The following is a 22,089-nucleotide window of genomic DNA, read 5'->3' as shown; positions in this document are numbered from 1 at the left end:
CACCGTACAACGACCCCGAATCATCCCAGAACCAACAGCAAGAATGAAAACATGAATGGCTTGCTGGGAAAGATGTTGACGGAGTATTTTATGGGTAAACCGACGCGTCTACGGGATGAATACCTAGATCACCAAGAGAACACAGGCATGAAGCAGAGTGGAAGATTTTATCATGCGTGGGCTGGGGTCGACACAGCAAGAGCCAGAGGCGAAGACGGGATGGACTCGATAGCCCCCGGCAGATTATCACCCATCTTCTCTCGCATCCTGTCCTCATCCAAATAATCGCTCATCGGGCCGACGGTCTCACAGCCGTAGCCCGAGTCAATGGTGAACGCTTAGGATAGCGAATCCAAAGAAGGCTTTGCTGATGCTGACCTGCAATGCGTGTCTACCGCTAGATCTAGGTTGAGGAGCCATCGGTGTTTGTATGATGGCACTGTATGTCCATTGGGACCGCAAGGAGTGGCCATTCATTTGGGTTATTGGCGATACCTGGTGGAAGCTGCAGACACTAGAGACATTACGTCCGTGGAAGTCTTCCTTCTCAGGAAAGAAGAGCATCGTTGGCCATCGGCCGACGATTTTGCAGGTAGTGGGCTGTCCGACTTCGTGAGCTTTTGCATCTTCTTCCTTAGGAGTGGGCACTTTGCGGGTTAGAAGCTGGCCGATATTTGGTTGGGCTATTTCATGCTCACGAGATGGGACTTTCACGATCAGGGTCTGGATTTCCGGAAAGTAGGTGAGCCGGACAACACTTCCACGCTCGTGACGGTTGGCCTCCATAAGGTCAAAGTCTCTCCTAGCAACATGCTTCGAGATATGTCGGAGAATAAGACATTCACTGCCACCTGCTGCGAGTCTCTCCCCAGGAGCTGAGAGCCTGAGACCTGGCGTTCTGGATAAAACCTAAAGCATCGATCTTAATTACCAAGGGTTCCAGGTCGTCATTAAAGTGCACCCATTCCGCTTCTCCTTGTCCCAGGGTTGAGTCAGGAGGATTATGGCGGCCTTCAGAGGGGCAATTGGCAGTGGGATTACTACACACATATGCCAGTCGGTATGTGATTCTGGCTCTTCAACATTGAAGTTCACCTTCATCACATCACCAGGCTGTAGGTCAAGGCAGAACTCATCAGGGAGCTTAAGGAATCCAATATACTGGCATAAGCCCGCACATGGTATCTTAATCACCTTCAGGGTTGCGATCAAGTCCGTAAGGGACTTCATCAGCCCCGCCACGTACTCATGCTTATAGATTAGCCTGTAGCCAAGGAGAGCCACGTACTCCTCCCAGCTAAGAAAGCTCAGGTCTGTCAATCAGGTTACGACTGGACGGTTTTCTTGGGTAGTCCCCAATCTGGAGAAAGGCTTTGTTCGGTGTCCCGGATACCAAGCGTCCATTGTCATCTGTGTCAAAGTTCTTCCGCATTGACTCGAAGCAAGTGTGAGGGTGAGGACTCGCTGAGAGGGGGGCTTCCTAGGAAACGAACTATTTTCAGGCGAGTATGGTTCGTAAAGACTAAGGGCCATGGGTCCAAGTCTGGCTTCCACGCGCCGGCACGACCTAAGTAAAAGGAGCACTCGGCTCCCTTACCGTGCCAGACGCAATTTGCGCAGGCACCGGCGTGCAAAGAATGGCGTTTCGAATCCGAATCGATGACTTCTGGTGCTGCAACACAAGATTGGAAAACTCCCTTGCCGCTTTCGCACTGATCGCAGGGAACCTCTGCTTCCGATCCACGACGTTGGAGTTGAAATCGTCAACTAATCGCGACTGTCACTGTATCTTTGCTGCTATCATTGGGATAGCATCGGTTATGTCTGCTGTGCTGCCACCTCTGTGTTGTGATTCGCAGCCCGAAGACCACCCTGGTGGAGCACAGGACTGCGTGAATCAGCCAAGAACGAAGTTCGAAAGAGAAGAAAGGACATACATATCAAGCTCGTTGTCCCACTCAGCATTCTTGATCAGATAGAAGTCGCACTGAGTGCCTTTTCCATCTGTCCGAGCCTCAAGTTTATTGAACCCAAACCGCGCCCCTTAACCGGTAACTGCTGCCTATCCATTCAGTGTGTACCCCAAGCGGCCACTGCGACAGGTTTTTCCAATCCAGGTCCTTGCTCTTTATAACAGAAGTAGAAGAGAGCAGATAGGTTCTGAAAGAGGCAGACAGCAACCAGTACCTGCCTGGCGATTATCAAGACGATTCCAGACATCTCATGCGCAGGTTGGAGTCAATGCATATCTGAGCTCTCAGGTCAGACTCGGTACCGCCCCGCGGACGACCAAGCAAATGATGAGGAACAGGAAAACAGAAACCATGAGCAACACGAACCCCCAGAGATTACCAACCCCAGTATACGCCGTGAAGAGAAAACACTGAAGGCTTATGTGAGAAGTAACGCGCGAGCAAGATGAGCACACAACATTCCTAGGACATTGAACATTGGTGTTAGCAAGAGGACTAGACAACAACCTGATAGGAAAGAAGTACTCACAATTGGCCGGGACCACAGAGCCTTCAGCCTCAAGCAAGGTCAAGGAAGCCCCCCAAACGCGCTGAAGGTCTGCAATGAAACCAGCGCTCAGGAGGTGGCGGTCTGGGAGCGCTTCCTCAACTCCCACCCGAGCATCACAACACGCACAAAATCCGCACCTGCCAGCGGGCCAAAATCTCGCAGAAATCTTCCTCGCTCATGCGCTGCGCGCGCAGGTGAGATTCGCACATGCTTTGCCCTTGTACAAAACAAAGTAGTTGTCCAGGATATTAGCGTCAGCCAGCATCACGACACGCTTCCGGAAATCGAGAATCACGAAGTGTCATGTTGATGGTAGCCGTAGCAGCCAGCTGCTGTGACGGGCCATGTTCCTCAGGAACGTGCAATGGGCCATTGATTCGGCCAACCTCACGAAAGAACAGATGAGAAGGAGCTCACGGTTAAGGAAACCAACTACCAATGCCTGTACGAATGCGGGGAGTTCTTCACCAACTTGTATTCGAAGCTCCAAGATCGAGCGGATTGTGATGGGAGACTGAAGATTTTCGGAACGGCTAGGCCATAGCAAGTCACGTTCCGGTTGATTTTTCTATCTGGAGGGGTATATACGATGCGACGTTCAAGGCTTCTTCAGGAGTATCCTGGAACTCAGCATGAGGTACATGTTCGAGTACCCGAAATGACAGACCGGCTCTCGCTCGGCTGAGGACGACATTTTGAGCTGTATCGAAAACGGCGATAAAGGAGGCGTCTTCCGCGATTCCAGCTCTTTCGATCTTGTTAGTGGCAAATGACCCTTCGAGAGATAGCGCTCCTGAACTTGGTTTGGAATCTCCATGATGTAAGAGATCGTGGTCCAGTATGAAACGGGCCGACGCTTCGGGGTAACAGGAGCAGGCGCAGGATTACCCTAAGCCCATATCGGATCACCGTACTCATTTTGAATTAGTGGGCTTGTTCAGCGTACTGTATTCTCGAGATTTGGCGACTCCCCTGACGGTGTTTGTCCCGACCTTGCGCCACATCCGTATGAGGACTGCCTTGACGGCTCCATTGCCGCCGACGAGCCACTACAGTAGATTCTATTGAGGGCCCACTCGATCGGCATGCCGGTGATAAGTCCTGTCAGGCAGTGTAGGAAGACGATAAGCCGCGGGCAAGCCACAAGTCCATATCGTCTCTCAAGCGGTTTCGAGACTCGGACCAACCAGACTCAATGACAACAGTGGGAAGGCACTGGCCAACAGGTTTGATCATGCCGTCTGCCTGCTGCAAACCACTGTATGGGCAGCAAAGCGTTCACGAGACACAGAGGGTTGAATCGATATTGTTTGAAGAATGCAGCCCTGAACGAATTTGATAACCGGCAATATCAATAAATCAAAACTCCAGGGAAGGGGGTGGCATTGGAGCAGTAGCAGTAATAATGTACTGGAATCCCTGGGATGATCTGTCTGGCAAGACGTCAGCAATGCGAGCATGAGAGCCTTTGAACTATCGACATACCAGAGACAACCCGAATCTTCCGGGTCCGAAGGCTGCTTCGCGGTCGCTAATCAGGGCTGCGAAGAAAAGGAAGCACTGCTGAAGGGATGGCCTTGTGTTAGATGCTACCCAATTGTGCCAAATAGATCATCCTATTATGAAGATTTTGGTGGCAGTGGACGAAGAAACAATGAAGGATCAGTCATAGAATTATGAAGGTGAGAAGCAAGCCATGTTTATCTCACATGTGAATAGTCCGGAATGGGCCTTCTTGTTATCTATACAGTGAATAAGCCATAGGAAAAGATTTAGATTGGAAGAGGTGAGGGGGGTTTATATGCTGCGGGATCTTCCGAATTCTTCAGCCTGAAGCGAATGTAGATAATCCTACCATTCACTACTGTGGCAGTCCCTCCATGCATGAAGCAAAGGCGTATGTATGATGCAAACTGAAAGCAAACAGGCCCACGCCATGCTAAATATGCTGTAAGATGCCGGGGTATATACAAAGACCAAGATATGAAAGTGATGAATGGAATCAAAGGACAGATCCGGGCTGTCTATAGAACTGGGCTCTCCCAAGCGTCGCGTTTGATCTTCATCAAAGCTGACTGCTTGTGGGGGAAAGTAACCTCTCCTTCTTTGTAGAATCCCGCGTTTTGAAGGTATTGAATGATCCTGTTGCATGTCAGCAAAGCTCTTGCAGTCCAAGAAATGGGATTGAAGCTTACTTCTCATTATCCACCCGTGGCTCCAGCATGACTGTCTGCGTCCGCGGATCCGCAAGCCAGCAGTAATGGACCAAAGCACTGAGCCAGATGGCGACCCGGTGTGACCCACGGTATTCCTGCTCTCCCACCAGTAAGTGAATTCCCCGGTCGTAATTGTCCGCCCCTCCGATAAGTGGTCCCAAGCGATCCTCCTTGACCCAGTAGATTTCAAAGTACCCAAACGGCTTGCCGTCCCAGCATCCAATGACGGGAAAGCTGTGACGGCTGGTAAGATTATTGCGAAGGAATTCCTCCTGTTTTGAGATCGGACCGCCCTCTCCCCAGGCTGCATTCACGCGCGGGTCATTCATCCACTTGTGCAAGAGGTCTAGGTCGGACGGCGTGTTCTGAGGCAGTTGCTCAATGCTGCTCGTCGAGTGACTATGACCATGACCTCGATGTCGCATCGCAGACGAGGATAGAATCGGTACGCGGAATGACAGGTACTGCCCCACGCTGGGAATGAACCGGATGTAGAACACTTCGCCCTGATGGGGCGGCTTAGGTCTGACGGGGTGCCGTAGCCCGTTTGTGAACGTGTACTGAGTTGGTGGCGGAGGAAAGTATGTCGGAAGGTGACTGCTAGAAGCAAACGGGCCCTCATTGGGCATGTGTAGTGGGAAGTCCTTCCTCGCAGGGGAAGCCGGATACTCAGCTGACATCGGGCTCTCTCGCGACGGTGACGCAAATCTGGGAGAGAGAGAAGGCGATGCCGGGGCAGAATGCAGTGGGTTTGCAGGGACCAGGGTGAAGACGAAAAGACGGGGGTCAATCTGCCAGAAACTGCGTCGGCTCACGAACATCCGTGACCAGGGCCCGGACTCTCGCATCTCGCTCGGCTCAAGCCCAACGGAAGATTCCTCCGATGCAATGAGTCCCATGCGCTCCAGCTTCTGCAGCAGGTTGCGTCCCTTGAAGATCCCCTCTCTCTTGAGATGAATGCGCCATTCTCCCTTCGGTTTGCCTGTGAGCGATGTACGAGATGCAGCGTCCGTCTGCAAGTGGAGGTCTGGCTCGGGCTCGTGGAAGTACCAGTACAGGCTCACCCAGATCATCATCGCAATCCGACGAGTCGGAGAGGTGGGAGGTTTGAAGTCGGTACTGGGCGGATTGACGATAAACGAAATGTAAAAACAGTCATCGGACAATGTTGGTGTTGTGAAGCGAGCGGTGCGTTGCTTCTCCTCTGCGTCTCCCTGTGCATACCGAGAGCGACCGCGCTCTTCTTCCGGGGGCACGGGATCCTGTGTGGCCTGATCTGTGTTTTGGTTGGTATAGAGAACAATTGTCCACCCGGGAGGAACTATGGAGTCTTTCAAGTGCATGTCATTGGATTTGAAGTTGACACCGCCAAACACAGGGGTCACCGTGTAGCTTTGGCCGTTGGGCAAACGGCAGATAGTGTTACGCATGGTGAGGGCGGACGGTCTATTGTTAGGAGGAGGGAAAGACGAAAAGACGCAGGGCTCAGAGGATCAGGCAAACATGAGGAGAAATATTAAATAGAATATGGAGACAAGGGCGGATACATGAGCCGACGGGAATCCCACAGTGCAAGTGGGATGATTTTCCTTTCTTGCCGTTCATCGATGACGAAGGGCCCCGCCCGTTATCGATCTTATCGCCCGGGACATCTCCAACGGCTTAGAGAGGTACACAAGAAATTTATGTCGTCTGAGTCATTGAGTTTATTTGGTCTTACTGTGTGCATTGAATATTGCGTTGGTTGTGCTACTATTGATCTCGAAAGGGGATTACGATCTTTACTACGTGGCGGGGGTCCGCAGATGCTTGCAGCCATAGTCAAATCGATTGAAGGGTATAGAAAGCGAAACTGGTCCGGTAAAATACAGCAAAGATTCGACACTTCAGAATCATAGTCTAAAAGTCCTCCACGTTGGTTCCCACATTTCTCGTCCGAGCCATCTGGACGAGATCGCCTCCGGTCACCAGGTCCATCAAGCCCAGGCCTACGCTCTTGTAGATGACATTGCCTCGTTCAACCCACTCGCGCAGGCTCTTGGTGTCTTCACCGTCCTTGTTGTTGTCCTTTCGCGATGCGTCCCGTACCATCAGGAGCTCTCCCAGCTCAACAACCTGGTTCGGCTTGATGCCCGCCTGGATCAATTCTCCGGCCTCCTTCAGAGCAGCCTCGAGACTGTCGACTACCACGACGCCACTACGTTTAACGTGTTTGTGGAAATGCCGACCGGAATGGTGCGCGTTCACCTCTTCGCGCAGAATGTCTGGATGCAGCTCCGTCATGTGAGATTTGTACGACCCAATGGCGCTGATGAATCGACCCTTTCGGCGACCTTCGCGGGAGGTGAGAAGCTCAGCGGGGAAAAGCGGCTCGATAGATGGAGTACAGCAAAAGATCGCGTCCGATTTATGGATAGCATCGTGGATGATACGGTCGTACTCGCCGAAATCAGTACTGACAGCGGAGAATTTCACATCACCGCGCCAGCTTGAGTTCTCAGGAGAGTAGATATCCTTGAGAAGCCTGGCTGCCCGTTCAAATGATCGATTGACGATAACGACCCGCTTGATATCCGCCGCACGCAGCGTGAGAGCCAACCGAATGTGCCAGTAAGCCTGTTTACCCGCCCCGAAAACCACCACAGTGCGAACTCTCTTGCGCTTGTTGAAAATCATCGTCGTGGCCAGGGCCGTCCGGAACGGCGTGAGTTCATGAGCATTGATCAGCCCGAACGGCATGCTGTCGGCGCCCAGCAATGTCACAGTGCCCTGCGGCGAGGTGTCTCGAGTACCGGCTCCGGGCCATGCACCTAGCGTCTTGGACATCATGCTGGAGCCAACCGATTGTCGATTCACAGTGCCAGACTTCAGCGATCGGCTGCTAGACGAACTCGTCGATCCTTCTTCCTGTGATGATATAGACAGATCACTCATTTCAGACGACAGCGACGTCATGGAGCTCCTTGGGCCCGCCGACCGCGACCTTGAAGCAGTCTTCGTTCCCTCGGGAATTTCAAAAGCGCCTTCCACAGCACACCCTGCAGCACCTCCGTCTTGTAGAGAAATCATCTTCATGCCGAGCGTCCGGCCGGTACTGGCGGGCATGAACAGTGTCGTGCAGCCATTCTGCCGGGTGATAGCGGTTCTGAGAGGTTGGTAAGTAGCGGCACAACCCTGTTCCTGGCTTCCGGTCGAGTAGTCTAGTAGGGCCTGGGCAAGGCTTTGTTGTAGCGAGGACACCTCATCGCGGTTCAGAGACAGCAGCAGCGAGCGAAGCTGCGCTTGGGAGAGGATGGTCAGCGGCATATGGAGGAGATGTTGATCAAGCAGACTGACTAGGAGAAAATTCTAGTAACACCTGAAGAAGACCAAGAGCGCGATTGAGGACGAAGAGATGATAAGTGATACGAACTGAGCGTCAGCCTGACTAAGGCAAAGCAACAGTCATCCACGTTTTCGACGTGCTTCGATAAATAAATAGACTACCAAAGTAGTCTGGTACGCCCACATAATAAATAATCGCGCAAAGGATACGCAAGACAGTTACTACCTTATCATCCTGTGACCCGCATTTGGGTGGGATCCAAAGTCTGTAAGCCCGCAACCGGTCGGAGATTCTCGCGTTATCCAGAACAGATGACGGAAGTCAAGCCTTGGCTCAGCTCGGACTTTGGAGATAGGGCGGGGCTAGATGCCTGTGTTTACTGTAAGTGTGTCATGATGATTGACGACTCCATTATCTTTCCTCTCATACATAATTATCGCATAAGTTCGATGATGAGCATCAACATATTGGGACTAGTATTTGTCATCTGCCTTTTTAAAATACCTGCATACGCATGTACACTACTCCTACATCAACTACATGTGAAATCCCCATCCTCACTCAGATGCTGACTACCCCTCATATCGATTCATATGGGGCAAATATGCAAATACAAAACATCTTCCATTTAGCAGATTACCTCCCATGTGATAAAGCGCAGATAACCAAAGCAAAAACACCAGATCCCATCTCGGTGAGGCATACCTATCTAATCCCCATGACAGTCCGCTATGGAATATGGAACTGCCACAAAATATTGCCAAAAACACCAAAGAAGACTTGAACCAGACAATCTGATCAGTATCCCCACATATCCCCGTCGTCCTTGACTATATCATCCTCGTTCAACACCCGCAAGCCGTTCTCCTTAGTCTCTCGTTTCCGCTGTCGCTTGGTCACGATACGGCTGGGTGTGAGGGGAGTAACAGGGGTGAAGGGCATATATGGACTATAAGGTGTCGGCAATCCCGTCCGAGGACCGTTTAGTGGTTTTAAAGGACGTTCTATGACCGTCGTCTTGGTCAGAGGAGCACTCTGCAAGGGAAATGCGTCACGGAATGGGAGGGAAGACGAGCCGTGGCTCGCTGTAGATAGGCTCAGTGGAGCTGGGGCAGGAGCTCGTCCAGGAGGTTTCCCTAGAGACACTTGACTAGACGCCTGACTGATTGTTATTGGGGGTGCTGGCGGAGGAGCCGGGGTGTAGAGGCGAGGAGTTAATGGCATTTGGTCCTCGCCATAAGAGGTCGGCGCGGTTAAATCGGGAGAGCCCACGGGTGAGGATATGGACAAATTGCGTAGAGGCAACCGAGGAGAACGAAGCTTGCCCGCATTTGACTGCGGACGCGGGTTTGAATTGAACAAGGACAGGGATGATATCTTCGATAGCCTCGAGCTTTTTGGGCTCATGGGGGGCTTCATCTGTGAGATCGAGGGCCTTTCTGATGTCCGCGAGGAGCGATCTGTGAACGGATTGGTGTGCACACTGTCTGGCGATTGAACTTCCCATTCTTGCTTCGAGGTATCTATCCCGGCCGCCCGCTGTGCGTCGTGCTCCATGACTGCCGCATAGAGCATTTCCATTTCCTCTTGAGCCCTGCGCCGATCGATGGCAACCACGGATTCATCAATCGTAGCAGCGCTGCCATTGCCGGAGACGTGGGGTCTTGGACCGTTAGCCAAGCTGCCCAAGGACCTGCTGAAGCCGTTTTGTCCAGTTGGACTTGGAAGACGAGCCGAGATTGGAGTGATAGGACTGGGATCCATGCTAACGGCTTGTTTGGCAGGTTTCATCATCTCTACCTGTAGAGTGTAGTTCGATGCTTGTACCGCTCTTCGCAGTCGTCGTCCCACAAAGAGCAACAGAGTCAAAAGTATGGCGACGAAGATCACGTATGCTCCAACAATGCCACCTATCTGAATTGCCAGTAGGGACTGATCCACGGGAGGTTCCGCGGACAAAGCAATACCTCGACGATCCAGGTCGAGGTTCAAGGTCAGATCTCCAAAGGATACTGAGCCAGCAGTAACAATATGACAAAGAGTGAAAAGGAGCAACATCAACAAGGGCATCATCTTTCGTATCCGCCAGAAAACAAGCAGTTAAGTATGATCAGTATACATATCGAGTGATTGCAAATGAGCCCGCAAATCCCTTACGGAAACAGACAAAATGGCACACATCCTTGAATGAGAGGGGGGATAGTGGATATATTATCGACTTATTGGATGTGATAATGTGAAGACTGAAGGAAGAGGCTGCGGAACCTGCAGGGTTTACTGGTAGAAGGTTTGAAGAAGACTGTGACACTTTTGAGACGACGCAACCAACGACGGCGGTTGGTGCAAATACGCGCCGGCATGCACACACGGCACGCCATCACATCCTATCGTTGGCCATCAAGACACTTCCTAGTGATGATCGAGCAACGTGACCATGCCAATTACAGGCGGTCAGTCCATTTTTACCAAAAAGACGGAATAGAAGAGTCGATGTTTCAAAAGATAGCCGGATTATTGTAGAGCCTGGTATCGAGGATTTCGAACAACCTACCTGTATCTAGATATTTGCCTTAGGCATCAAATCCAATGTCCACAATTGTCTCCAGAGAACTATGAAAGTTGATTGGTTAGGTTCGGCCATCCGAGTCACAGCCGCTAACCCATATCAGGCTAGTAATTCATGGTCAAAGCTTCCGTTCTTGCCTGAGGCCACAATTGCTGGATACTGTATGAATTACTCAATTAGGAAACAGCGATGGATTGCCTAGTTATTGTGCTTCATGGCGACCTATCTCCTTGGGTCCAGACATATACTTGCCTCCTCTTTGAAATGGAATCAGTCGGATCGTTCGTTGGCAACAGGACCTCTTGAGCGTTAGTTGGTCACTGGCTTCTTTATATCTTAAGACTCGCACTCTCGTTCGCCCCCTGCCATTATGGGAAACAAAGTCTCCGCGATCCACGGTGTCAAATCGGATCACTACTACGAAAAAGGGAATGGAATTAATGAGATTTGGGTTGGCGATGTGGAGCTCATCTCCCGTCTCCCATTCGGAGACTCCGACCTGGCACAGGCTGCATGGCCAATTGGAGGTTGGCCTAAGATTCCATGGCATAACTTCATAATTCCTCTGAAAAGAAGAGCGTTATCAGCCATCGAGTCATTGTCGCCAGGTGACGATGAGCATCAACAAATGTCGAAAAGAGCCGCGCCAGACAGCGGCCCGCCTTTCCATCTTTCTCGGGTCAGCTTGATTGTCGCTGTGTCTGTTCTATCATCCCTCTATATGGTGGCAATATGTCTGCCAATCTTCGTCCGAAGGCATACAGCTTCCTACGGTTGGCAAGCAGACGTCGCAAGACGCAGAGAGCAAAAGAGACGATTCGCCACACGCGCTGGCATTGCAACAATGGCGCTCGCAGTCTCTTTGGTCATCGCCATCTTGCAATTCCACGTTTGGACTCTCATTCGTTTTGTCTTTGCACCTAAGAGCGCCAAGTTTCAGATATTGGAGGTTCTCTGGATAGCTGTGGGTTGTGTTGGCCTTTTCTACTCTGTAAAGGCAGTAACCCTACTCTGGCTTGACTTGCGGGACGCCCGTCGTGCAACGGTGGAAGAATCCCAGAACGTGTCGAACGGGGTCATAGAGAAACAGCTTCCTGCAATTCTGGTGTCGTGGCTCGAAAGACAGCGGCGACCTTGAGGTTCAACATTCCCTCATGTGACATGACTTGTTATCACTATTGAGATCAAGCACCTGTTCTTCTGCGTTTCCTAGACGTGTGCGCAGCACATTCACCCTTGGCAGTATTCTTAAGGACACATTACTGAGCATGAATGTCTCATCAATCTGGCCAGAATTGATAGAGGTAACACGATGGATCCAGTCCAAGGCGCATTTCACTCATATCGTACATAACATATCCCAGACAATATGTACACCTGGCTTACCTTTCGTTCTTTTTTGAGAACAGGTCACGCCATAGATCCTTGAATCCGTAGCCTTTGGACGCGTCCTCGTCGTAGACACGGGAAGTCTGAGCTGTACTGAAGGTACTAAGCACCTTATTGCTGCTTGACTTTGCTGTCGGCACACGAGTGCTGGCTTTTTCCGTAGCTCGGCGTTTGATCTCCTCGGCCAAACTTGGCGCGACATCTGCATAGCAATTATTTAGCTCCCGCTCCAGATTGAGATACGGCTTTTGGGCGACGGGTGGCGCTTGAAGGTTGTACGACCGAGTCAAGGAATTAAGGTGTTTGATTTGAAGCTCGTGATACGAACGCTCGGTTGAGAGGTACTGTGGATCACGTAGGGGCGAAAAGTGCGGTAGCTGATTCTCATCGGAGTTTGAGGTCGGTTCAGTCTTTGTCGTTTCATCCGCTGCTGTAGAGGACGCAGTACCTTCCGTATCCCGGAACGCTTGCTCAATCTTGGCTCTCTCCGCCAGTCGAGCTTCAGCTGCCGCGTAAGCCTGAGCACGTCTCATCTGAGCTTCTAAAGACCCTCCCTCGCTAGCGATCAACCTTGCTGCATGTCGTCTCCATTCAACCCTCAAACGTTGTCGGAACCTATCAAGCTCCCTCGCTAGCTCCTGCTGCTTCTCGATCCATGGTGGTACAATCTCCTGCTTCTGTATGATCTTGTTCATGAAATATTCGGTGGTGTCGATGAACGCGCTATTAGCATTGTGATCGGGCTGGACGTTTACGCCTTTGCCTCGCTTGATATTGTTGAACTGTCCACGCGCAATTGCGTCCTCTATCCGTTCGTTTGCAAGAGATGACAGTCCTTGTAGGGTCATCGGCATCGGCCGCGCACCAGCGGTGAATTTTTCGCTCATCTCCCTTCGGATGGCTTCAGACTCGTCTCCCGATATCCCGGGGCTTTGACTCAAGGTATAGGTGGCGCTGCGCTCTTTCGCATCGGCGATTCGGAGACCCGGGGATTTTGAGGGTTTGGGGCTAATGCGCATATCAACCGGAGCAGGCTGAGGAATCTTGTAAGGGACCCGCATCGGCTTCTTTGAACTATCTAACATGCGCAGGGTGGCGTCGTGGAGGCTTTCCGTTCCTGTCCAGGGAGCAGCTCCGGCGATGTCTCGAGTACCCTGACCTGCACTTTCCTTCAATTGGTCAGCCAAAGCCTGTAGTATGAACTGCCGCTTTGTATCAACTTACCGGCATGTTGACGATTGAATGAGCTGCGGGATACTCGTTTTTGAACGCAGTTGCCGCTATTCGTTCCTGTAGCCGCTTCTTGAGATCTTCCGAAAACCCCGCCTGTTCTATATTCCTTCGCGCTGACCGACCTCCTTCTAGCATAGCTTCTTCGGTCATCTCGGATAACCTTCTTTGCATGGCGCTTTCTTCTTCAGGGCTACCCTGTGAATATGAAGCATTACTGCTTGCGTTCGTCTGAGAGCCGGCATTTTGCCTCCGGCTCGCTATAGAGAAAGGTCTGTGAATCTGTCTCGTGGGTCGGTATAATGACGTAGTGGTTTTGATCATAGTTGTATGTCTTGTGCTCATATCTATAAAGAATTTAAAAACCACAACGAGCTTTTCAACAGAATTAGAGAAGAGAGCTTGAGAACTTCTGAATGCAGAAGCTCTTCGGGCTTATCGTCTTCATATGCCTCTGACAGTGTTTATGTCAGCCATTCGCCATTCCACCGGCCACCGAAAGTCTTGGCACCTCCGAAAGTTTCCCGCAATTTCTTGACGCCGCAAGGTTGAAGGGTTCTTGGCTGAGGGTTCAAATTACGCTGCAGCTCTTACTTTTCATATCGTCGAGGGCAACAGTCTGAGTGAATATTGTCTCCATTCGACTGTTAAAATGCCTCCCAAAGGCGTCTCGACTCGCCTCAACCCCGTCCGCCTGCAGACCATCCCTCATCTGCGGGTTCGGCGTCCGAATCAACATGAGCAGAATCCCTGCGTGACGATCATGTCATCTATGCTGAGTATGTCCCTCATCTACTTACTGCAACTGTCGTGGTCTCTATGCAGCTTCATGGTGCTCCCTTGGCAATCGTCCGCGAATTGAACTCTGCACCTCGAATCAAGATCTAACTGTCGCATGATAGGTTGCTGGGCATCATCTGGAGGCTCTGTGGAGGGCTGCGCAGCTTTGGAGCAACAATTGAGACAATGCATGGATGGGCCGGTACGTTAACCCCAGTTTCTATCTCTACTTCGTCTTCCATCGTGTTCGATGTTCAGTGCTAACGACGAGTCTCCTCGTGCAGAAACCCAAGGGCAACAAGAAGAACACCATCAACTACCATCTTATGAGAATGTATCCCAAGGTCGTCGGGCCTCAGAAGAAGGAGGGTCGCCTTGGATAAACCACTCTTCCCACGCATTCGATTATGCACTTCCCTGTCGCAAATATCGCACCAGTTACACAACCTCTGGCCCCAGGCTCGATTTCGTTGGCGGTGGCTTGACAGAATTATAGAGCTCTGGAGAGCCCCGGGTTATGGGCTGAGTCGTGCTTGACGGGCAAAATCAAAACACATCTATCACTGGAGTTTGGGTTCGATTTACGGCAATGACAACTTAAAGCTGTGCTTTTATATCAGGGGATGTGGGAGTTTGTATATGTTATCTGTACAATAATCTGTCAATTCATATATCTTGTTGTCAGCAGCGCCCCATGATCCACAGCTCATACTGCCATATGCCTCCCATGCTTCGACTTCGACTGACCTTCTACAACACAGCCTAAGGTGGCTGCATAACAGGCATGAAAGCAGTTCCTCTTCAGGAAGCAACGAAACTTGTAAACAACGCCAGATAAATTTCGGCTGGCTCCGCCATCCATCTTCAGAAGTTCGAAGCTGAAAACTGGAATAATGCCACATGGACCATAGTGGATCATCATGCGGGGGATTTTATAAGGCATGCTGCTATGTATGAAGCCCTATTGTTTCAATTTGATGTTTGGTACGCAAATGTGATTAAAAGGTTGGATGTAGAATAGCATGGCTAAATTCATTCTTGTCTCGCAGATTCGACTTGACGCTATCAACTACTCAACTAATTCAAATCTGAGGATCAGCTTCTCTCCTGTTGGCTTCACCGTGTATGCATCGATCGCCTCCATGTTATCGTCATTGACGATCGAAGTTTTGAAATTAGTATAAACAGCAGCTACCACTAACTTCATTTCTGCAGTCATGTCAGCTAGACACTTTTTTGAGCCGAAAATGCTCCCTTACCTTGCAAGGCCAAGTTACTGCCTACACACATTCTTCCCCCACTTCCGAAAGCCCAGAACCATCGCCTTCTCTCCTCCAATTCAGAAGGAGTATTGACGTCTTTCAGCCACCGTTTAGGTTCCCAAGTTTCAGGGTTTGGGAACACCTCTGGATTGCGGTGGAGGGAATAAGCTTGCGCGTTGACCCTAGTATTGGGGGGGATGTTGTTGTATCCCACCAGAGTACACGACGGATACGGCGTGACCCGAGGTTGGATTCCTGGGATTGGAGCATGAAGGCGCAGTGTCTCCGTGACTATTGCTTCAAGCAGCGGCAAGGAGTCAATTGACTTTGCCGGAGGCAACTCCGCGGAATCGGACGGTCGAGGGAAGATAATCCTTGGTTCAAGGGTGGAAAGTTCTTCCCGAAGGGCGTCCTGTAAACCAGGGCGCTTTGAGAGTTCCCAAAGGAGATACGTAAGAGCGACGGCGCTGGTTTCATGACCCGCCGTCAGGTGGTCGTACATCTCGCAGGCAATATCAAGCCGCTGCTGCTCGAGGATCCGCGCGTATTCCACGTCATTTTTGTTTGCAGGAAGGTGCTTCGATATCATCTGCTTGAGGTGTTTATACACGGCCGGCTCATCTTCGATTCTGGTCGATTTCAGCGATTCCTCTGCTTTATCGCATAGTCCCAGCCCCCAAGAGTCAAGGATTTCGTTGGCCTGGTCGCAATATCTCGGTATCAAGCGGATACCCAAAGACTTTGTCCAAGAAAGAATGTTAGGGACTTCCTGGTAATAGAACTCAAAGGGCTTCCTGCTCTGGTATAAATGGAGCATCCTTTGTCTATCCGGCGCGTCCTGAAGGAAATTGGTGCCATTTGTGATGCCGTATAGATATGCTGATACGAAATCCATTGTCAGTCCCTGGTTGAGGTCATGAACATCAACAGGTGAGATTGACGTGGCTGCTTCGTATAGAATTGGGAGAAGACGATCATATACTATAGTCCTCGAGATGAGACGCATATGAGGTGACGACTGTAGAAACGACTTGCTGTAGATGTTGGACAGCATCCTCTTGCGAACTGAGTGATCTTTGCTTCCAGTCATGGTGAACATGCTGACAGTTCTGCGTGTCGTGCTTCAGTCAGAAGTTTCACCTTGCTACTTTCTGGGGCCTCTTACCCAAACGATCCGAAGACCCGAGGATACCACTCATGCTTCTCGAAGCCTCCAGTGTACACAGCCTTGATACCCCCCTCCACGCAATTTATCGAGATTTCGGAGGGACCCAATCGCACAATGGGCCCAAGTCTTTCATGGGCCGCTTGAATAGTTCGATTGTTCTGGCTTCTAAAACGCTTCCAGAGTATCCAAGCAGGTGAGATCGGGGATGTCCAATGTGCATTCGGTATCTTTGAGAGCGGCGATAGAAAGACTGGATATACAATCGTTTTGTATGCTACAAAGAGTAGCAAAACCACAATGGATAGCGATGTGTATATAGAGACCGCCATCTTCGCGGATTTGGTCAAAATACCAAGCCAGCTCAGGTTACCTGGGGTTCTCAAGATGCCGCATCAACCAGAGTGGCAGTAAGGAAGTCCATCACCAACTTATCAGCAGACAATTATCGCCTAGATATGTCTATTAGTTGAGTTCAGTCTGTAGAACTAATCGGACGGCAGGGCTTACTATAACAGGGTGGACCTACCTTATGAGGAGTCCATATGCGCAACCCCGCATGAGGAACTCTGCTGCCACAAAATCAGAGTTCCTAAACGGCGAAGAGAGATTCGAGCGGTACAGCGGCAATATTACTCAATGAAGAATATCTTGGACTTTTAGTAATAGATACTAAATGAGTGGATTCAAAGGCGAATAGCGATACGAACATCGGGTTGGAGTACTCCAAGTCTCCAACACCCCGCATGAGCACACAGAGATAAGGCAGGCTGATAAGGCGATAAGGAATTACTAGCGGACAAAGGCACCGATGATGACATAAGGAGGCACACAATAACTATATTTAACTACTGATTTTCTCAGGCCCTTACGTCAGGCTTGGTTCTGAATGTGAAGAGCTACAAACACTTTGCCGTTCATTAAGACAACTGATGTTCATATTCTCCTATGGTTTATCTGAGTTTCTACTAAATAATAAGTGTTGCTGCATGAGTCAAGCCATGACTCCTCAACATAAGCGATCGCCGCGGTGACTGATGGGCCTTGACAGCCCCATGCAAATCCACAGAAAATGCCCTGGATCGCTATGGAAACATAATGATGAACATTTTATAACAGTATATAGTCCTTTCTCTTGAAGACACACTATAGGTATGTTTTTCTGCTGATATCTCAAACACCTTGGAATCCTCTCCAAAGCAATACATGCTAAAGATCTTTGAAGAATCAACCTCATTCCTTACGTCCGCTACGTACACTGCTTGATTTGATAGAAAGTCTGTGGTGAAATCGACTTCGAAATGCTGCTGTCTGATTTACCGTCGGACATAATATACGTGATAGCAACATATCTTCCGTCTGCCAGCTCATTGGCCGCCCTCGCTCAGACCTGCCAACGCCTGCACAAGGTCATCGCTGCTGAAGACTGGCGGGTATTCCATGCACATTTCAAGAATCGTTTCCCCTTCATTGAGACGCCTCCCTTTTGGAAGGATGCAACTCAGGCGCTCACGGCGCGCGCTCGAGCATTGGACAGACTCGGACTGCTTTGTCGCTTCGTCCTGCCCCCACGCGATGCGGTGAAGGTCGGATCCCATCGGGGCACCCGGCAGGACAACCCTACGCACGGGTACCGTCCCTCGATTGATTCATATGAATCTTGGCCGGGTGGTTCCTGGTCGGAAAGGAAGGAGGTGCTCGTCTGGGGCGCTGCGGATGAGTTAGTTTTACGGATTCGGCAGCCCTCGTATCGCGCCGGAGAGAAGTGGTTCATTTTTAACGATGTGGAGACGAAGATCAGCAGCTACCATGACATTTGTGGCGTACATCTCCTCAAACAGGAGCATCATAGCAGAAAGGCAGGCGACGAGCACATAATATTTGGTCGTCTGAACGGCGACCTACGTCGTGTTGCGATTTCACCAGACACGGCGTCTCACAAATACTACCAACGCTTCTTGACCAATGGTCATGGGCTTGAGCGCACAGAGTTGAGTGGAGGTGCAGAGCCTATTCTGGCGGCGCATTTGAACAATGGATCCATTGTCTTCTATCGGACCACAACGGGTGAAGCCGAAGTTGAGTCGTTTGCGCATTGCAAGATCACTCCAGACGGCACAGCACGTAACAGGTATTCAAAGTTCCTATCGCCTGAGTGTATTGCCTATGGAACGGGGCGCCAGGAGAATTCCTTGACTATTGCCACGATTTCGAAGGAACGACTATCGGTAAACCGCGAGATTAGCGTGACCTCCCTGGATATCGGGGAAAGTATCGGCCTACGTCGAAAGGCCAATGTGAGCGCAATCGCGCCTCTCACTGCTCAGTTCACCAGAGAATCCTCCGGCCAAGTGTTTCTTGCTGCCTGGGGTGACCGCTGCATCAGGTACTTCTTGCCCTTAGGTTCCTCGGTTGACTGCATGTTGGCTAACTTTCATAACTAGACTTCACGACCTACGCTCGCACCAGCCTTTTGAGTATACCTACCGAGACACAATCGATACGAATCCTATTTATTGCATACATCCATTCGGCCAGGATCGTTTCTTAGCTGGTGCAGGCGGAGACGCAGTGGTCAAGATCTACGACCTCCGCATGCAAAGCATCTACAGTCACAAGGATGCACAAATTCCTTCTCCTCCAAACAACCTTCGTCGCCCCTCGAACGGCTCTGCTCCTTACCTCAACGGGTTCCAAGACACTGTCACCTATCCGCGCAAAGATTTCTCAATCTTCCTTACACTCTCCCCCTCCGTCCGATGGAACTCGAAAGCAGCACGCTCGCGGGTAGATCGTCAATATCGCGGACCAATCTACACCATGTCCTCCCCGTCGCCCTCCTCGTCAACCATTTACATCGGCATCGTTGACGGGGTGATGCGGCTCGACTTCGCCTCGTCGGATGATTTGACGGGCCCCTCCCAAGCATGGTATCGGGATTATTTCGGCTTGAGCGCAGATTTGACTCGTCCTACGACTCAAGCGGATCGGATCATAGAGCTTTCGGGCTACGAACGTCGGGATTCAACCAGTGCGTCCAAGTTGAGGACTCAGCAGCCCTTTGCGCGGATTGGACACGATGATATTGAACATGAGAAAAATACCGGTTGGGACAGAAGATGGCAGCGGTTAGGACCACCGGGTGCCTGGAGACGGTCGGATCGGGTTACGTGAGTGTCGTGACCCCGTCTCAATCGGCAATCTACATTCGGTTGCAAGAACGAGCGGAGGGTTTTATGTGTAGGATGGGAGAGGATTACTTCAAAAAAGAAGAATCTCAAAAGCAATGCACATTGCCACTAAAATCTAGAAAGAATAGAGAAATACAATAAGATTTTTTCTCCAGCTCCATTAGCGCCCTGCTTGTTAAAGAAATATGAAAAGTATGGCAGAATCCCCAAGGCTACTTCTCGATCTAGTCTCATCTAGAACAGAACTTTTGGAAAAGAAACAAAAAAGGCACGAATGCACATTGAGAATAACGCGCAAGTCTACAGTTCTATTGCTCTGTTGGAAATGGAGCGGCTTTTGACGGGACACAAGATGCCTTAGTCCTCAAACTTGAAGGACTTGCCTCCGGAGATGTCAATGGGGCCGCCGCGGTAGGAGCCACGCTTCTTTTTGTTCTTCTCTTTTGTGAAGCCCTTGCCACGAGTTATGGACAGATCCTTCCAAGCCTTTTCGGCGTAGGCGTATGGGATGTACTGGTTTGAGGGGTGGTCATGTGGCACTTCACTAAGAACAGCGAGAGGTGTGGGACGAGCTCCAGTGTGCTTCTTCTTTTTGGCTGGGTCATCTCCGGGAGCGGGGCTGGCGCTGGAAGAGCTGGTCTCTTCAACCTGCTTTGTAGTATTGTTCACGGGCTCCTTCGCATCGGAATCGGAGGGTTGGACAGTTTTGCTGCTGCTAGAGGAGTTTGGCGAGGACGAGGAGCTGCGGCTGCCGCTATTCTGATCCTCATCGGAGGAAGACTCGTCGGAGGATGAATCGGAGTCGCTGGACGAGCTCGAGCTTGACTCAGGCAAGGGCGTCTTGGCGGCAGTCTTCAGGACCTTCTTAGCAGCCTTCTTGGCGGGTTCCTCCTCGGATTCAGACGAGGAGTCGGAGTCTGAGCTGGAATCAGATGAAGAACCGCTCTCACTGTCGGAGGACTCAGAGCCGGAGTCGGAGTCGGAGTCGGAACCAGAGGAAGAAGAGCTGCTCTCACTGTCGGAGGAGTCAGATTCCTCGTTCTCCGAATCAGACGACTCGGAAGATGAAGATGAGGATGTGTCTGACTCAGGCGAGAGCTTGGCCTTCTTGCTCTTCGGTGCCTCGTCTTCGGATTCCGATTCCGAAGACGATTCAGATGAGCTCGATTCGGCCTTGCGCTTGGTGCCGGTGGTCTTCGGCGCTGGAGCAGACGCGGGGACAGCATCGTCATCCTCTTCGTCATCGGCATCGCTGTCGGAGCTGGAAGAGGAAGAGGAAGACGAGGAAGGAGAGGATTCTCTAGATTGCTTCTTTTGCGTTTTCGGCGCATCATTCATCTCAACATCAGAGTCACTAGACTCATCCTCACTGCTGCTCGAGCTGCTATCGCTGTCGGAGCTGCTCTCGCTCTTTCTGTCCTGCCAGGTCTGGAAGATGTCCAGCAGTGAAGGGACATCCTTCGAGTCGGCCTTGGCAATTGACTTTTTCGACTGCTCCTTGGCAAGAGCCTCGCTCGTATTTTTAAAGCCAGACTGAGACAAAAAAGCGGCAATCGACGCAATTAACTCTGGTGGAGGAGCGGCAGTTTTGGCCTATTGAATCAGAATCTCGTCAGTGCACCGGGTCATTATACATGCTTGCGAGTAACAATGATTGATTACCTTCGACTTCTCCACGGGCGCCTTCGAGGACGCCTTCTTCACTTTCTGTGCCGCCATTTTGACCAAAGCCTCGAATTGCTTCGCCTCGAGCAAGAGATAACAAAGAACTCCAACCAGTGATTTTGGTCTTCACTCGCAGAAAAAAAAAGGTTTAAAAAATTGGGCAGAAAAACGGCAACCAAGGCGGTCAGCAAAGGTAGTGTGGTCATTGGCTATCCTTTTCTGGTCTAGCCCCGATGCCAACTCACGTGGTTCCCCGTGACATGATGTATAGTGAGGATGGATTACCAAATCACAACACGGTACCTCTGTAGGTCCAGCAGGAGACCATGACACAATGGGATTGAGAACAGTGGTTTATTCTCTGAGCAAGAATCAACATTCGAAGCAATAACAGATTGATCTCGACCTCTTGGTTCAATGGAAACCGCCAGACAGTCATTACCCACCCAACATACTCCGTACTTGAGCAACAGCTCTCCGCCCACTTTAACTGACTAGTGTCCGCAAGTGACCAAACCCCAGTGGCTGATGAGCTAATTCGCTGCTTTGCTCCTCCGTGCCTGTGTACTCGACAAGACTCTCATCAAGCTAGCTTGCGCTTGCGACCAAGTCCCTCGGTTGTCTTCAATGGTCTGTATCGCATCTCAAGCCTCTCGGCCTCCTAGTTTGTGCTTTTTTTTCCTTCCATAGGGCGCGTCGTTTCCGAGTTGCCCTCCCCTGATTCTCCGACCATGTTCGTCTAATCCTCAAATCATACCCCACGAGTGATCGAAGTTC

General features: G+C 50.8%; 12 protein-coding genes across 12 annotated transcripts; 3 read left to right on the top strand and 9 right to left on the bottom strand.

The window, feature by feature from the left end:
* Window positions 1–170: 170 nt before the first annotated feature.
* Window positions 171–786, bottom strand: Aspvir_006376 (uncharacterized protein; the record flags this gene model as incomplete). The annotated part of the gene is made up of 2 exons (XM_043269578.1): window positions 171–337; window positions 528–786. The coding sequence occupies 2 exons, from the start codon at window positions 784–786 to the stop codon at window positions 171–173; spliced, it is 426 nt and encodes a 141-aa protein (XP_043125513.1).
* A 141-nt stretch (window positions 787–927) lies between these two features.
* On the bottom strand, window positions 928–1,432 carry Aspvir_006375 (uncharacterized protein; the record flags this gene model as incomplete). Its single annotated transcript, XM_043269577.1, is given in 2 exon segments — window positions 928–1,313; window positions 1,330–1,432. The coding sequence occupies 2 exon segments, from the start codon at window positions 1,430–1,432 to the stop codon at window positions 928–930; spliced, it is 489 nt and encodes a 162-aa protein (XP_043125512.1).
* A 1,689-nt stretch (window positions 1,433–3,121) lies between these two features.
* Window positions 3,122–3,441, bottom strand: Aspvir_006374 (uncharacterized protein; the record flags this gene model as incomplete). The annotated part of the gene is made up of 2 exons (XM_043269576.1): window positions 3,122–3,412; window positions 3,433–3,441. 2 exons carry the CDS (start codon window positions 3,439–3,441, stop codon window positions 3,122–3,124), a joined length of 300 nt encoding a protein of 99 aa, XP_043125511.1.
* Window positions 3,442–4,547: 1,106 nt separating this feature from the next.
* Aspvir_006373 (uncharacterized protein) lies at window positions 4,548–6,169 on the bottom strand (the record flags this gene model as incomplete). Its single annotated transcript, XM_043269575.1, has 2 exons — window positions 4,548–4,665; window positions 4,719–6,169. The coding sequence occupies 2 exons, from the start codon at window positions 6,167–6,169 to the stop codon at window positions 4,548–4,550; spliced, it is 1,569 nt and encodes a 522-aa protein (XP_043125510.1).
* Window positions 6,170–6,638: 469 nt separating this feature from the next.
* On the bottom strand, window positions 6,639–8,045 carry Aspvir_006372 (putative proline utilization protein PrnX-like; the record flags this gene model as incomplete). Its single annotated transcript, XM_043269574.1, has 1 exon — window positions 6,639–8,045. One exon carries the CDS (start codon window positions 8,043–8,045, stop codon window positions 6,639–6,641), a length of 1,407 nt encoding a protein of 468 aa, XP_043125509.1.
* An 817-nt stretch (window positions 8,046–8,862) lies between these two features.
* On the bottom strand, window positions 8,863–10,137 carry Aspvir_006371 (uncharacterized protein; the record flags this gene model as incomplete). The annotated part of the gene is made up of 1 exon (XM_043269573.1): window positions 8,863–10,137. The coding sequence occupies one exon, from the start codon at window positions 10,135–10,137 to the stop codon at window positions 8,863–8,865; it is 1,275 nt and encodes a 424-aa protein (XP_043125508.1).
* An 863-nt stretch (window positions 10,138–11,000) lies between these two features.
* On the top strand, window positions 11,001–11,768 carry Aspvir_006370 (uncharacterized protein; the record flags this gene model as incomplete). The annotated part of the gene is made up of 1 exon (XM_043269572.1): window positions 11,001–11,768. One exon carries the CDS (start codon window positions 11,001–11,003, stop codon window positions 11,766–11,768), a length of 768 nt encoding a protein of 255 aa, XP_043125507.1.
* Window positions 11,769–12,012: 244 nt separating this feature from the next.
* Aspvir_006369 (DnaJ family domain-containing protein) lies at window positions 12,013–13,423 on the bottom strand (the record flags this gene model as incomplete). The annotated part of the gene is made up of 2 exons (XM_043269571.1): window positions 12,013–13,188; window positions 13,244–13,423. The coding sequence occupies 2 exons, from the start codon at window positions 13,421–13,423 to the stop codon at window positions 12,013–12,015; spliced, it is 1,356 nt and encodes a 451-aa protein (XP_043125506.1).
* Window positions 13,424–13,901: 478 nt separating this feature from the next.
* Aspvir_006368 (mitochondrial 37S ribosomal protein mS37) lies at window positions 13,902–14,412 on the top strand (the record flags this gene model as incomplete). The annotated part of the gene is made up of 3 exons (XM_043269570.1): window positions 13,902–14,028; window positions 14,152–14,231; window positions 14,314–14,412. 3 exons carry the CDS (start codon window positions 13,902–13,904, stop codon window positions 14,410–14,412), a joined length of 306 nt encoding a protein of 101 aa, XP_043125505.1.
* Window positions 14,413–15,098: 686 nt separating this feature from the next.
* Aspvir_006367 (cytochrome P450) lies at window positions 15,099–16,788 on the bottom strand (the record flags this gene model as incomplete). Its single annotated transcript, XM_043269569.1, has 3 exons — window positions 15,099–15,238; window positions 15,289–16,400; window positions 16,457–16,788. 3 exons carry the CDS (start codon window positions 16,786–16,788, stop codon window positions 15,099–15,101), a joined length of 1,584 nt encoding a protein of 527 aa, XP_043125504.1.
* Window positions 16,789–17,757: 969 nt separating this feature from the next.
* Window positions 17,758–19,630, top strand: Aspvir_006366 (F-box/WD repeat-containing protein; the record flags this gene model as incomplete). Its single annotated transcript, XM_043269568.1, has 2 exons — window positions 17,758–18,842; window positions 18,901–19,630. The coding sequence occupies 2 exons, from the start codon at window positions 17,758–17,760 to the stop codon at window positions 19,628–19,630; spliced, it is 1,815 nt and encodes a 604-aa protein (XP_043125503.1).
* A 374-nt stretch (window positions 19,631–20,004) lies between these two features.
* On the bottom strand, window positions 20,005–21,366 carry Aspvir_006365 (nucleolar and coiled-body phosphoprotein 1 family protein; the record flags this gene model as incomplete). Its single annotated transcript, XM_043269567.1, has 2 exons — window positions 20,005–21,240; window positions 21,310–21,366. 2 exons carry the CDS (start codon window positions 21,364–21,366, stop codon window positions 20,005–20,007), a joined length of 1,293 nt encoding a protein of 430 aa, XP_043125502.1.
* Window positions 21,367–22,089: the final 723 nt, after the last annotated feature.

Source organism: Aspergillus viridinutans (assembly GCF_018404265.1).
Source record: "Aspergillus viridinutans IFM 47045 DNA, scaffold_4, whole genome shotgun sequence".
In the NCBI taxonomy this organism is placed as follows: Eukaryota; Fungi; Ascomycota; class Eurotiomycetes; order Eurotiales; family Aspergillaceae; genus Aspergillus; species Aspergillus viridinutans.
This window is presented reverse-complemented; position numbering and strand designations above follow the sequence as displayed.